This window comes from Chiloscyllium plagiosum, chromosome 12 (genome assembly GCF_004010195.1).
Source record: "Chiloscyllium plagiosum isolate BGI_BamShark_2017 chromosome 12, ASM401019v2, whole genome shotgun sequence".
In the NCBI taxonomy this organism is placed as follows: domain Eukaryota; kingdom Metazoa; phylum Chordata; class Chondrichthyes; order Orectolobiformes; family Hemiscylliidae; genus Chiloscyllium; species Chiloscyllium plagiosum.
Window position 1 is genome coordinate 49,760,915 of NC_057721.1, and position 15,498 is coordinate 49,776,412.

The 15,498-nt window shown below is 40.5% G+C and overlaps 1 protein-coding gene across 1 annotated transcript in view; it reads left to right on the forward strand.

The window, feature by feature from the left end:
• Positions 1-15,498, forward strand: part of cd247 (CD247 molecule) — a 47,886-nt gene that overhangs the window by 13,079 nt on the left and 19,309 nt on the right. The window contains exons 2-3 of the mRNA XM_043701015.1: positions 8,784-8,887; positions 10,099-10,167. Coding sequence (XP_043556950.1) covers positions 8,795-8,887; positions 10,099-10,167 — 162 coding nt within the window. The 5' untranslated portion in view covers positions 8,784-8,794. The remainder of the gene's footprint in view (positions 1-8,783; positions 8,888-10,098; positions 10,168-15,498) is intronic.

Genomic DNA, 15,498 nt, shown 5'->3' on the forward strand with positions numbered 1-15,498 from the left:
TAGTTTAAATAAATGTGAGACTTTGCATTTTGGAAAGGCAAAGCAGGGCAGGATTTATACACTTAATGGTAAGGCCCTGGGGAGGGTTGCTGAACAAAGACACTTTGGGATGCAGGTGTATGGTTCCTTGAACGTGGGGTCCCAGGTAGTCAAGGTGGTGAAGAAGGCATTTGCCCTCACTGGTCAGTGCATTGAGTGTATGAGTTGGGAAGTCATGTAGCAAATGTACAGGACATTACTGTGACCACTTTTAGAATACTGCGTTCAATTCTGGTCTCCCTGCTATAGGAAAGATTTTGTTAAACTTGAAAGGTTTCAGAAAAAAAGATTTATAAGGATCCTGCCTGTGTTGGAGGGTTTGACCAATAGGGAGAGGCTGGATAGTTTGGGGCCTTCTTTCTTGGAGCATAGGAAGCTGAGAGGTGGTAAAATCATGAGGGGCATGGGTAGGGTGAACAGCAATGTCTTTTTCCCAAGAAAAGGGTGGTTCAAAATGAGAGGGCATAGGTTTAAGGTGAGAGGGGAAGATTTAAAAGGGATCTAAAGGGCAAGTGTTTCATGCAGATGGTGGTGCGTGTATGCAGTGAGCTGCCAGAGGGAAGTGATGGAAGTGGGTACAATTACAACATTTAAACGGTATCTAGACGCATACATGAATAGGAAGGATTTAGAGGGATATGGGCCAAGTGCTGTCAAATGCTGACTAGATCAGTTTACGATATCTCATCGGCATGGACGAGTTGGACAGAATGTTCTGACTCCATGCTTTAAATTTCTATAGGAGAAAGGGAGGTCTGCAGATGCTGGAGATCAGAGCTGAAAATGTGTTGCTGGAAAAGCGCAGCAGGTCAGGCAGCATCCGGGCAACAGGAGAATCGACGTTTCGGGCATAAGCCTTCCTGAAGAAGGGCTTATGCCCGAAACGTCGATTCTCCTGTTCCCTGGATGCTGCCTGACCTGCTGCGCTTTTCCAGCAACACATTTTCAGCTCAGTTTAAATTTCTATACCTCTGTAAGTTATTGGAGTAAGTGGAGAGGTAGAGAGTGGACAGCAGCTGAGGTTCAGTGCAGTGAAGTATGAGGTGATGCACTTTGGCAAGAAAAACATTTAAAAAACAATATAAAAATCTAAAGAAGGTGCAGGAGCAGAGGGGCCTGGATCTATAATTGCACAAATCAGTGAAGGTAGCAGGGCAGGTGAAGAGCAGTGGATAAAACATACAGTGTTGGTGGCTTTATTAATAACAGCATAGATTATAAGAGTAGGGAGATGATGTTGAACAAGATACTTGTTAGACCTCAGCTGGAATGTTGTGGGCAGTTGTCAGGGCTAGAATATGGGAAAGATTGAATACATTGGAGAGAGTGAGGAAGTGATTTACAATAATGGTTCCAGGAATCAGAAATTTCAGTTATGAGGATGAATTGAAGAAGTTCAGATTGTTCTCTTTAGTGAGAAGAAAGCTGAGGGGAGATTTGATAAAGACTTTCCAAATCATGGGGAGTCTAAATAGAGTAGATAGGGAGAAAATGTCCCTGTTCATAAATATATACCCTCAAATTCCTTTTTTTTCTTTTAAAGTGATATGTGAATGAAACAAGCGTGATGAGGAAAAAGCTTTTTCACACAACATATAGTTAGGGTATAGGATGCACTGCCTGGAAGTGTCATGGAGACAGGTTCAATGGAGACATTCAAAAGAGCATTGGATGATTATTGGGATGGAAATGACATACAAGGAAATGGGGAAAAGGCAGGGGATTGGCACTGGGTAATAGAACTGGTGTAGGCACGATGGGCCAAATCTTCCTGCACCATAATCATTCTGTGATTCTGTAATAGACATGAGCAGAATGAAAATAGTTTAATTTGGGTGCAGTACCCCATTGGTCCTGGTGGCAGTGAAGTTAGGATAATCAAGATTGATGCCGAGAAATGATTGAAGGACCTGTTGCCTCGCTTTTCTAATACCTTTGAAGCCTTGTCAAAAACTAAAGTGGGATTCAAACCATAGATTTTGATCTATTTTGCCATAACTATTCCAGTGTCTTCAGCCTTGACCAGGATAAAAGAAAAACAATATTGAGATGCTGAGTAGTATGTTCAATTCTGACTGAGCAACAACAGTTTGAGAAAATTAGGATTATAATTAGCAATAACTATAATCAGTGAAAATTGTGTGTGGTAGAACACAAAAAAATCAACAGTTTTGAGGAGATGGTAAACTGGCAGAAGGCTTGTTTCACTGAACTGTAAAGGGGTCCAATGCTGGTGGATTACAAGCAAAGATTTGCTGATGAAATAGTAAAGGAACTTTGAGAGATCTTCAAAGAGCTGACCACTTGTGCACAAGTTAGATACAGTCCTATGAGGAGTTAAGGCAAGACATTGAAAGCTAGAACTCCTTGGACAATTAAGAAATTAAAATGAAACAAGAAAATAATGCTTGTGATAAATATCTAATGCATAATAAAATAGCAAATCAAGAAGAATACAGCAAATATAGATTTGTAGGGAGAATGAAAGGAAAAGAAAGATAAGTTACAGAACTTTCATGACCACAGGATACCCCAAAGTGTTTTACAACCAATGAAGTATTTTTGAAGTATAATCACCATTATAATGCAGGAACCGATTTATGCACTGCATGCTTCCACGAACAGCAATGTGGTAATGATCAAGTTTGCTGTTTTTCTGATGTGCCTTGAGGAATAAATATTAGCTAAGTCTAACTTCCTTGCTCCTCCTCAAACTGACATCTTCTGCTGTTGGGGCTGCTGCAGGATAAGGGCAAGTTTAATTCCATCTGTGCTTGTTGTGTAATTTGGACGGTTACCTGGTACTGGTTCACATGTTGTACGTTGACTCAGCATCATGGCTACTATGTGACATCTTTATTCTCCTAATCCTTTCATGAGCTGCCTTCTCTCCCTGGAAAGACAGCAACAACTCCCCACCTGGCTGCCATTTGTATTTCACATTTGGAGAAATTGTTTGCACTGGCAGGAAGGCTGGTAACCAAAGGTCACAAACTTAAGGCAATTGCCACAAGAACCAGAGGGAAGATTGTTAAGATTTTTTAATAGTTAAATTACTATGCAAGGGGGAGGAATTTGCAGGGGTACAGAGAAAGCACAGACAAATGGGCTAATTGTACAGCAGTTCCAAAGGTACAATGAACCAAAAGACCCCTTTCTGGGCAGTATGATTTGGAGTATCAACATGAGCAGATGAAAGCTATGTCTAACATCATCTATATGTTGAAGAAAACAACATCAGTTAAACATATTACTAGGCGCTTTACCGGACAGGTTTACATAAAGGATCACAAATTAGAAAGACTAGCAGTGATCAGCCAGAGACATAACACTTGTGTTTTGTAAAGGATGTGGTCGATTGAGTCTGAAAAATAAATCCATTGTTCAGATTTCCGGAACAGCTTTAACAGCATTTGTTCTCTGTTCATACAACCACTTGATATGTGTCTTTCTGCAATGTCAGTTACCCTATATTTACAGTGTATTTATTCAAAATGAATACATGTCACAATTCTATATACAATAAATAGCTGACAGTTTTTCACACCTTATTTAATTGAGGGATTTCAATGATATAAACTGTAGGAGAGAAGCTCAATCCTATTCCAACATTAACTGGGTTACAGTTTTGGAACTTCAGCCTTTGCTTTAATAAGGTGGTTCTGTTGAAGGTAAATGTGCTCAAACATTCATCTGGAAGAAGGCTGATGGGCAGGTTGGCTCAATTAAAGTAATAACAATGTTCTGAGAGAAGAGACGGGAGCTAGCAGTACAATGTTACCCTACAATGTTACATAAACATCAGTCAGCAAATTCAGCACTTCCATATACATTTGAAGCTAATTTAAATCTGCTTCTTTCAAGTAGAAACATAGGAAATATTAATTGGGGTACATTTGATGAAAACCGACAGTAAATATCTGTCCAGGCATATAATGTTCTCAAGTTTGGTCAGACAGAAATAAGGTTAGAGTGTCTCTGAGCAACTTCCCTTAGAATATGTCCCAAAATATTAATGCATCCAATATCTTATAGTCCTATCAAAATCTGCCTATCCTTCTCCTGATGCCTTTGTACATTCAGTTTGGTCCTTTCATATCTTTTCCCAGCTGATGCTACAGTAGGTTTCTGAACTCCTGGTTTGAGGAAAACAAAATTGGGCAATATTCATCGTAATATTTGGTGATTCCAGCTGGAATTCAAATGTGTGGGCACACTTATTCTTCTCACACTGCACTTCTTGTGAGTTTTACTTGCTCTAAGTCAGTAATGCATCGGCAGTTGAATAGTCACCACTGAGGTTTACATGTGAATAGTGATCATTTCATGACAGACAGGAGGATGACTGCTCAGAGTCGCCATCTGTTAAGAGAGGAGAAGAAAGATTAGTTGTAGAATAAGAAGATTTCAAGTGAACACCCTAATTACAATCGTCAGAAGTGGGTACTGTAGATGCTGGAGATTAAAGTCAAGATTAGAATGGTGCTGGAAAAGCACAGCAGGTCAGGCAGCATCTGAGGAGCAGAAAAATTCCTGATGAAGAGCTTTTGCCTGAAATGTCGATTTTTCCTGCTCCTCGGATGCTGCCGGAACTGCTGTGCTTTTCCACCACCACTCTAATTGTAACGCTTGTCGACCACTGCTTCTTAATCAGGTTGCCAATAAAGCACATGACGGACAGTGTGGTCACAGGTTGGAAGGCTCGGAATTAACGATCTAAAAATAAATTGAATTTGAATAATGCCGATACTGCAGCGGTCTTTATCATTTGGCTTTAGCTCACAATGAACCTCTGCTGTCAGTGGACACCCACATGATATCATAGTTTTAATGTAGACTCCACCACACATTTCCTCCCTTTCTGAGGTTCAAATGACCCACTCACTCCTCTTCAGTGGTTCAGCCCCATGCTGTTCCATCTCTGCTGCACTTTTCTGATGACTCAAACTTTCAGTTGGTGTTCCACCTGTTTCTCTAATAGCTCCCATTTACATCCTTCACATTCCCACAATACCCAGGCAGCAAAGAGGAGTTAGAAATGGAGTTGGTTGACATGGATTCAGAAATAAACTATATTCCTGTAATCCCAACATAGGCTGGCACGGTGGCTGAGTGGTTAGTACTGCCGCCTCACAGCGTCACCCACGGGATACTGCCTGTATGGAGTTTGCACATTCTCCCTGTGTCTGCATGGCTTCCTCCCACAGTGAAAGATTTGCAGGTTAGGTAACTTGGCCATGCTAAATTGCCCATAGTGACCAAGAATGCGTAGGTTAAATGGGTTAGCCATGAGAAATGCAGGGATGGGTTTGGGTGGATGTTTTTCAGAGGGTCAGTTTGGACACAATGGACCGAAAGGTGTGCTTCCCACTTTGGGGATTCTACTATATCAATTCATGCACAGTGATAACAATACAACTCTGCAGCGATACTTCGGGATTTGAAAGAAAAGGCAGAAATGAATAACATCTCTGTGGGTCAAGGGTCCAAAGTGAGAAGACAGTACCTTCTCACAGTACCTTCAATCCCCTGTCAACAAGGTCTAATCATTGACAGTGGCAGGATGATGGAAGAGCCTCAGGCTAGATTTTAAATTCAGAACAGAAACTATTCAGAACCATTGTATTTGAAACTTCAATATGTTTCACAAATACTTCAGTCTGGTGGTGTTACTGTGTTGTTAGTGAGACAGAGAGAGCACTCTGGTTTCTGTGTGCAAGCCTCTTCAGCTGACCGTACCCAGGTCTGTGAAAACACACAGCAACTTCAGTCCGAGACTGTTGCTGGGCAACACATTGCACAGATCTTCATTTTTTTTTCAAGTTTACCCAGCGATTATTAGCCACAAAATCCACATCTTATCTCTTTTGAAAGTTTTATGGACCCTTTTTGGAAAATGACTTCCTTTTCAAATAAACAACAAATAATCAATTATTACCTTTTAACCTCTTGGCTTTCCCTCATTCACCCAAGTAATCTCATGATAAACCCTGTTCAACCCAGAAAAGACCAAATAGCTCCATACCCCACTCACTCATTGTCAATAAATATATATGTACAAATCTAGGGGAAGTGAAGCCTAGTAATATTATCATTGTTAATCCAGGGATGCAGGTAACATTCTGGGGACTCAGGTTCAAATCCTGGGTGGAATTTGAACTTGAATTTAATAAAACATCTGAAATTAAACGTCTAATGATGACCATAAATCCATTGTCCTTTAGAGAAGGAAACTGTCATCCTTACTCTGTCTGGTCTACATGTGACTCCAGACCCACAGTAATGTGGTTGACTCTTAACTGCTTTCTGGGCAAATAGGGATGAGCGGTAAATGCTGCCCTAGCCCATAAATGAAGAAAACAAAATATATTGCTGTGAGGATATTGTGTGATCTGGAGGGGAACTTGGTGGTGATAGTGTTCAGAGGTATCTGCTGTTCCTCTCGGTTGTGAAATTATGCTGCCATCAGTGGTGGTTGTAATAAAAGGAGTCAGTGGTTAAGGAAGCAGGTACAGTGTGAATCAAGCAGCCTGCTTTGTCTTGGATGATATTGAGCTTCCTGAGTGTAATTGGATCTGTACTCCTCCAATGACTGGACAGTAGTCCATCCCACTCCTGACGGGTGTCTTGTAGACAGTAGATAGGAGTGGAGTTACTCGCTAAAGGATTCCCAGCCCATGACCTGCTCTTGCAGCCACTGTGCATATATAGCAGGTTTAGTTTCTGTTCATTGGATAGGTTAGGTTTCACTCCTCACTGAAATTGACAGGAGTGACATTTTGATTGGTGGGAAAAGCAGGAATCAGGAGATGCAAGCCACTGGGGATCTAAACAAAAAAAAAAATTCTCATTGTCTAGCTCACTGTCTGCCCTCTCAGATGGATGTAACATATCCCAAATTACTATTCATGGGGGAGCAGCAAGCTCTTCTCAAAATGTATTTTCTTTCTACATGTTTGAACTTGAAAATGTTGATCATTGAGAAGATCAGCAAACATCTTTATGAACAAGCCATGGGCAGAATTTCACATCCGCCCCATAGCAAACTTTGTGCCAATAGGCATTTAATTTGGTAGAAGAATGCAGGGTGGCACCTAACTGGGCAGGCCTTCCACAGGAGACAACCCAGGGCTTTTTTCAGCTCTTCACAGCTGGCTGCCAAGAACCTATCACCTCGAGGAAATATTGGCCCATTGCAACAGTAATGTGCAACTTACACATAGGCACTTTAAATACAAAGTGTTTCACAAAGTTGCTTCAACAGCACCTTTCCAGCCTTTAGCCGTAACCATCTTGAAGGGCAAGGGCAGCAGATACATAAGAACAACACCACTTGCAAGTTCCCCTCTAAGCCACTCATGATCCTGATTAGGAAATTCCTTCAGAGTCACTGGAACATAATCCTGGAATTCACTTCCAAACAGCCCTTGTGGGTGTACCTGCACCATGTGGAATGTAGTTCTCCTTAATTCTGAAGGACAAATGGTGATGGGCAGTAAATACTAGTCCTGTCAGCAGCCTTCACATCCCAGAAATGATAAAATAATGATGCAATCATGAAAATGAACACCACACCAAAGACGGAAAAATGAAGCAAAGTGATGAAATGTGACATGAGCGCAGAGTGCCTTAGGGATTGAGTTGAAAGAATTGGGGAGGTCATGAGATTTTGGGAGTGTATCTCAGAAGACAGGACCAAGGTGGCCTAAGGCATGGCTGCCAATGTTGAGGTGAAGTGGGGAGGAAGCTGTGAGAATATTTGAGCACTTTCAGATTTTCAGCATTGGCAATTCTTTGTTTTTTGGAGGACACATGAGGCCTGGATCTGAAGAATAGAGAATCCAGAGGAAGTGACAGAGTTCGGGATGGGTAAGACCATGAATGGGTTTAAACAGGAAGATGAAACCTTTAAATATGAGGCTTTGGGGAACTAGGGTCTAGTGTCCATGGAGGATAGAATTAATGGGCCAGTGATTCCTGCATAATAGAATACAGGGGCATGAATGTACTGTAAATTTATAGGTAATAGGTGACATGATCTGGAGGTGATTTTAGCATGAACGAAGATTTCAGAAGCAGCTGGACTATTGCAAAGGCAAATGCAGATGAATTACAAAAATCCAAGTACATAAATACAGATTGTTCTGCTATCATGTGCATTTCATTAATGCAAAGTCACTATAAGGTGATTGATGAATTGGGGACTGTGTTTCTAAAGCGCGAACTTTCAAAACTATGGTGGCTGTAATGTGATTGTCTTGTCAACACTAATTGCTGTTTCTAAAGCATGATTTTTCTGTAATGCGGGCTTGCACAAACCGCGACTATCATGTTATAGAAGAACTACACTAATGTAAAAAAAAAGTAATAATGGATTAACTGGTCCATCAGGCCTGACCCACATCATGATGAAGAGCATTTTCAGGTGCAAACCCCTAACAAACACTCCTCCTTGCTTTTAACCTTAACTTAATCTATTTTGTATCTTATTACATACATTGTATCCCTCAAAGGTCACCAACACTATGACTGTGACTAACTGATAACATCTAATTAAATGAAGAATCATCACATTCACTAAATTAGCTTTAAAAATTCAAGTAAAATGCACTGTATTGTGATCAATTGCAAGCTTAAGAGAAAATACCTTGAGATATTTATTGAAGGATTCAGAAATAAGTGAATATTAGAAAAGACATTTGCAGCAATGGCTGAGTAGGCTTTTTTGTTTGCCATTTTGACAGATGCTGACGTTATGAACCTGGATGACCCTAAGTTGTGTTATATTCTCGATGGAATTCTCTTTGTTTATGGGATTATAGTCACTGGTCTCTACCTTAAGCTGAGGGTAAGTCATTTACTGTTATCTGCTATTGCTGAGCTTCAGAGGAACTAGAAATTAAAAATTAGTTATAAATAAAGAGCAGTACATAGCATTAAATGTAATTTTTCTTAACATACAGATAATTAAGTAACTGAACCTGTACAATCAATCAATATTATTCCAGTGATACATTAACAGTTATAGTGGGTGCCACAGTGTAGACTTTGATGTATCAACATGCTGCAGCATTGAATGATACATTTCAGCATCCATGATTTCCCATTCCAGAAACTTCCTGATTTGGTTAAACAAAGGGGGACAGTCTTCAATTATTTTGCTAATGTTAAACGTGGTAATCTAAATTCAAATATTTTTACTGTGGCTGTTTGTTTGAAGTGGAACAGTAAACTCCCCCAACCCCAACTCCTCCAATTGTATAGATATTTTAAACAATGTGGATGTGGCTGTAAACACATGAAGCATTATTGTTTTCATTAGATACATTTTTCATTTTCTGCTTTACTGCAGCTTGACTTAGTGGAGCTGATTTCTTTTTCCCCTGTGGGATCTGTGGCAATTATCAGCATAGAAAACACATTTTTTCAGATATTTCAGTGCTTCATCTCTTTTCCAAGCATTAAATTAATAAAGCCGCAAAGAGGAAAATGACATTTTGTTTTTAAAAGAAAAAGTGAGATGGTTGTCCATTCAACTGTGGGAACATTTTGTTTCCTTCCTGATGCAGATCATAAAGTCTGACAAGCTTGCACAGCAGGAACGTGTGATCAGTCAACAACAGTTAGCATATTAATTTTACCAGACTTCTGACTGAATTCTGCTACAGAACAGAAGTAGCATCAGTTAAAGGAATATTCAGTCTTTCATTCCAGATACATTTTCTTCCTTGTACATCTTAATATGGTATTTATTTGCGATTTCTGCATTCACAAACAAATCATTGGAGATTTTGGTCATTTTATATTAAATTTTTTCCACTGCACACAGCCTTGTGGGTGCAGGATATTTTGTGAATGGCCACTCCCTTTTCTTCTGCAACCTTTCAGGGCACTCCACTGGTCACATATGAACTGGTTTCTCATTACATAGCAAACAAATTAGTTAGAAGCGTGAGAATGCTGCTGGTTATTTTAATGAGCAATATTAGGGAAAAAAAGCAGGATTAATAAATTAAATTTATTTTGTGTAATATGTTCTTTACCATTTTGTTTTCAAAGCTGACCAAGGCAAAAGGTAAACATGAGGATATTCCTGCAAACCAACCAAATGTAGAAGACCAATATCAAGTAAGTAACTGTTTACATTTTCTTGAAATTGGTTACTCTTTGTATATCGCAGTTGACAATAACATCCTGATTTGGGTCAGGTTAATAAAGTAGGTAACACAGCAACAATTATTGCAAGTGTAGTTTGCCACCGCTACTGAAGGTCATAAGGCCTAAGTATACTGAAATTTGCACTTTGCACTGAGGCGGGTGAGTTAACCTGTCAGTTACAAACCACTACTGTAAATTGTACTCACTACTTGAGATATAGCTGTAGGTGAAAGCAGGAAAATACATATTCACACACATGATTTGTAATAGTTATTGCTGAAAATTAATTGGAAGAAAAGTAACACAAATGTTGACAAATGCATATCCATATTCTTTGAACAAGCTTGAAATGGTTTGGGATTTGTTATTATTTTCTGTTTCCCAATAAAGATTACTTCACCAATTCCCAACCATTGTTGTACAAACCTTTATTGTTTCAAAATGACTGAAGTGTTTTGTCAATGAATGAAGTAATAACAAAGCAAAACTGCCTTTTTCCTCTTGTGAGTTGTGTAATTGTTCACCACTATTCACAACTAGATGTTCAATACTGTAGAACATGCATCTAATATGATGGTTATGGGATCATTTGGGTCTATCTTTCATTTGCTGCTCCCGTGGTTTGGCATGCAAGTCATTCTATGTTGTAGCTTCATCAGGTTGACAGCTCCTTTGTCGGTATTCCCTTGGCATGCTCTCCTGGTTTGATCCTTTGGCTTGTTGGTAATGCTACAGTCTGTGACTGAATACAAGCTGCTGCTGTTGGTGACCCAAAATGCTTCATGGTTGCCTGCAACACCACTTTCAAGTTGACCCCATTTAGCATAAGACGATAGAAGGTATCCTCAATATGAAGACAGGACTGCATTTCCACAAGGAGCAATGGTTACTCTTCCTAATATTGTCATGAACTGATATGTATGCAACAGGTGAGGTCGCGATCAAGTATTTTTCCTCTTATTGGTTCCCTCGCTATCTACCACAAACCCAGTCTAGCAGTTATGTCCTTTAGGAGTGGGTCAGCTTGTTCAGTATTGGTGCTACTAAGTTACTCTTGGTAATGGACACTGAAGCCACCTACCCAGAGTCTATTCTATGCCCTTGCCATCCTCAATGTTTCTTCCAAGTGTCGTTCAACACAGAGCTATACCAATTCATCAGCTGGGGAGTGAGGAGGTTGTAGGTGGTGATCAGCAGGAGGTTCCCTTTCCAATGTTTGACTTGATATCATACGATGTTATGAGATTTGAAATCAATGTTGAGGACATCCAGGACATCTCCCCTGTCACAGGATAAATCTGTCCTGCTGTTTGGACAACACATACCCAGGGATGGTAATGGTGTTGCCTAAGGAATAGTTCGATAAGGTATAATTTCCTGATTATGACTGTCAGGCTGTTGCTTGATTAATCTGTGGGACAGCTCTTCCAATATTGACACAAGTCCCTAAATGTTAGTAAGGAACACTTTGCCAATGTTATTTCCAGTATCTATATTGACACTGGATTGTCCTTCAGTTTAATTAATTTTAGACTTCATAGAGGTTTATTACAATGGAATGTCTCATCAGGCCAATTCAGGATGAATTACTTGTCCAGAGATGTGACCACCATGGTACATCTTCCCCATGCAACAATATTGGAAAACCCCTAGGCAGATCAGAGATGATCAAATGTCATGTGTTTGGAAGGAATTAAGTGCAATCAAGCACAACAACAATCTGCTCACTGACATTCAGCTTGGATTCTGCCAGGACCATGCAGTTTGTAATATATCGCAAAGAGGGACAAAGGAGTTGAACTCCAGAAGGAATGCTAGGGCGACTGCCACAGACAGCAATTAACTGTTGATTGACAAACAGCTAAATCTATCCTTCTCAATTCACTATAACAGTACTCTTCATAGCTTTAAAACATTCTGTTGAATCTCCACTTCTCCAATATGTGTTCTGATATAGGCGAGCATCTTCCACACTTACGACGTACCTGTTTCCCACTGGAGCTGTTCTGAGTCATACAAGCATTTTGGTATTAATCAGTGTTAACTGAAGTAATTCTGTGATTTGGACTTGTATCCATTAAGTGACTTGTGGCTGACCAAACTGATTTCACTTCCTTTTGGTTAGCTGGATGGCTGATATAGGTTTCTGTATTAACACTTAATAGTGTCCAAGCCAATTTGTTGACAAGTTCATTCAGTTCTAACCTGTCATGGTGATCTGAATCACATTGGAGACAATCCAACCCTAAAGAGTCTCTGACCCGACTGTTAATGTGGAAAGTAGTTACATAGTGGACAAGACGCTGCTAGATAAGCAGGTTCTACTCTTAAGTGACATCTTGAACAGTATCTTGAACAGTATCTTGACTGTACATATGGTGTGTGTCCATTCATCAGTACATTGGCACAGAGCATTCCCCATTGAATGCTGGTTCTGACAGGTAAATATCAGGAGCTGAGATAGTAACTGAAATCTCTGTACAACCAATGACTGTTGGCACCTCAGTATTTGAGCAAACATCTTCATTTTAAGCCCTGGGTAAAACCAGCCAGGAAGATTGTCTCAATCATCTGTGTTCCTGACATGTATTGCATTTGGTAAATGAACACCAATAGATCAATTCTTTTGTAGCAGTTATACACTCGGGTCTCTGTTCAGAATAGAGACTATGAAATAAATGTTTCTTTTACCTTTCTTTATCATACAATATAACAGGATAGTTGGTGATCAGGAGATAAAATACTAAGATAAAGCATTTTTTCATATTAGGCAATAATCAACAATTTGTATGCATACAGCACCTTTAAATAAGTAAAACATCCTGATGGTTCACAGGTGTGGAAATCCTATCATGGGCATTACATATTCAAAGTTTTAATGTTCATGTCAGAGTGTTCTGCCTGAATAAAATTTACTTAGAGATAGTTTAAGTCTTTAAGGATTCTTCTATCGCTGGGAGACAATGGGAATTTAACCTCAAAACCTTGGGGATGTCAGGGGAGATCGCCTGTTGTATTCCTGCTGAGGAAGCTGGCTCTGGAAAGATATGGTTTCACTGTGATTGGTACACAGGAGCTTGTCCCTTGCTGGTTGAGTCAGGACGATTTTTACCATTCCCTGTCTGCCCACCTGGCACCTGTGTTGGAGCTTCAGAAACTACTTGTTGCTGTGGTGGCAAACTGCTGGGTACAGCTGGTGTTGTCATTCACATCAATTGTCAGCTCGGCCTTGGAGTGCAGGTTCATAGCTCCTTGAAAGTGCAGTCGCAGATAGATAGGATAGTGAAGAAGGTGTTTGGTATGCTTTTTTTTATTGGTCAGAGCTTTGAGTATAGGAGATGGGAGGTCATGTTGTGGCTGTACAGGACATTGGTTAGGCCATTTTTGGAATATTGCATGCAATTCTGGTCTCCTTCCTATCAGAAGGATGTTGTGAAACTTGAAAGGGTTCAGAAAAGATCTACAAGGATGTTGCCAGGGTTGGAGGATTTGAGCGATAGGTAGAGGCTGAATAGACTGGGGCTGTTTTCCCTGGAGCGTTGGAGGCTGAGGGGTGACCTTATAGAGGTTTATAAAATCATGAGAGACATGGATAGGGTAAATAGACAAGATCTTTTCCCTAGGGTGGGGGAGTCCAGAACTAGAGGGCATAGGTCTAGGGTGAGAAGGGAAAGATGTAAAAGAGACCTAAGGGGCAACCTTTTCATGCAGAGGGTGGTACGTGTATGGAATGAGCTGCCAGAGGAAGTGGTGGAGGCTGGTACAATTCCAACATTTAAAAGGCATCTGGATAGGTATATGAATAGGAAGGGGTTAGAGGGATTGGGGCCAAGTGCTGGAAAATGGGACTAGATTAGGTTGGGATATCTGGTCAGCATGGACGAGTTGGACTAAAGGGTCTGTTTCCGTGCTGTACATCTCCATAACTCTATGACTCAATTGTGCTGAGGACCTCTATGTCTCTGTTAACCTCAACGGTGTTGAGGTGCAGATGGTCAAGAGTATCAAGTCTGTGGGAGTGATAATCACTGACATCCATCCTGGTCCACAAAGGTTGACATGATGGTCAAGAAAGCACACTAACATCTCTGTAGCCTTAGGAGGCTAAGGAAATTCAGCATATCTGGAAAGATTCTTCTCAATGTTTATAAATGCAACATAGAAAGTATCCTACTCAGATGCATCACAGTGTGGTATGGCAGATAATCTACCCAAGACTGCAAGAAACCACAAGAGTTGTGAACACATCCCAGACCACCACGCAAACCAACCTTCCATCCACTGACTCCATCTGGAGTTCCCGATGACTCAGGAAAGAAACCAACATAATCAAAGACCCCTCCCACCTTGGTTATACTACCTTCCTCTCTCTTCTGTTTGGCAAACGATATAAAAGTTTGAATACACCTATGAACAGATTCAAGAACAGCTTCTTCCCCGCTGTTATCAGACTATTGAATGGACCTCTCAAATATTAATTCTGAACTCACACTCTCTCTCTGTGTACCTTCATTGTGGCTGTAACACTGTAGCCTGCATTCTGTTTAGCTACACTGATGCACTTTGCATGGTACGACCTGCCTGAATAGTACGCAAAACAACACATTTCACTCTATCTCGGTACATGTGACAACAATAAATCAAACATTTTTAAGTCTAAGCTTTGGGCACCTTGCAGACTATTTCCCCGTATTGCATGCCTTTGAGGATGTGGCCATCTTCCATCCTGCACATATGCCCAAGCTAGTGAAACCATCTTGATCAGTGCCAGTGTGCTTGGCAGGCTTGCCCTAGTTAGGACTGCTTCATTGGTAATTTGTGTTTCTGTGAGTGCCAGGATATCATGCAGATATCATAGTTGGAGAATATTGACATTGTTCTTTTGATAGATTATCCAGGCTTTCCAGCTGCACACCAATGTGCTGAGGACATAGGACTTGTAGTTAAATATCAGAATGTTCTCATGGGGGAGGGGGCCAGCAGGAGGTCATTGTCTACATTGGAACCAACGATATAAAGGTTGAGATTCTGAAGGGAGATTACAGAGAGTTAGGCAGAAATTTAAAAAGGAGGTCCTCGAGGGTAGTAATATCTGGATTACTCCCAGTGCTACGAGCTAGTGAGAGCAGGAATAGGAGGATAGAGCAGATTAATGCATGGCTAAGGAGCTGGTGTATGGGAGAAGGATTCACATTTTTGGATCATTGGAATCCCTTTTGGGGTCGAAGTGACCTGTACAAGAAAGATGGATTGCACCTAAATTGGAAGGGGACTAATATACTGGCAGGGAGATTTGCTAGA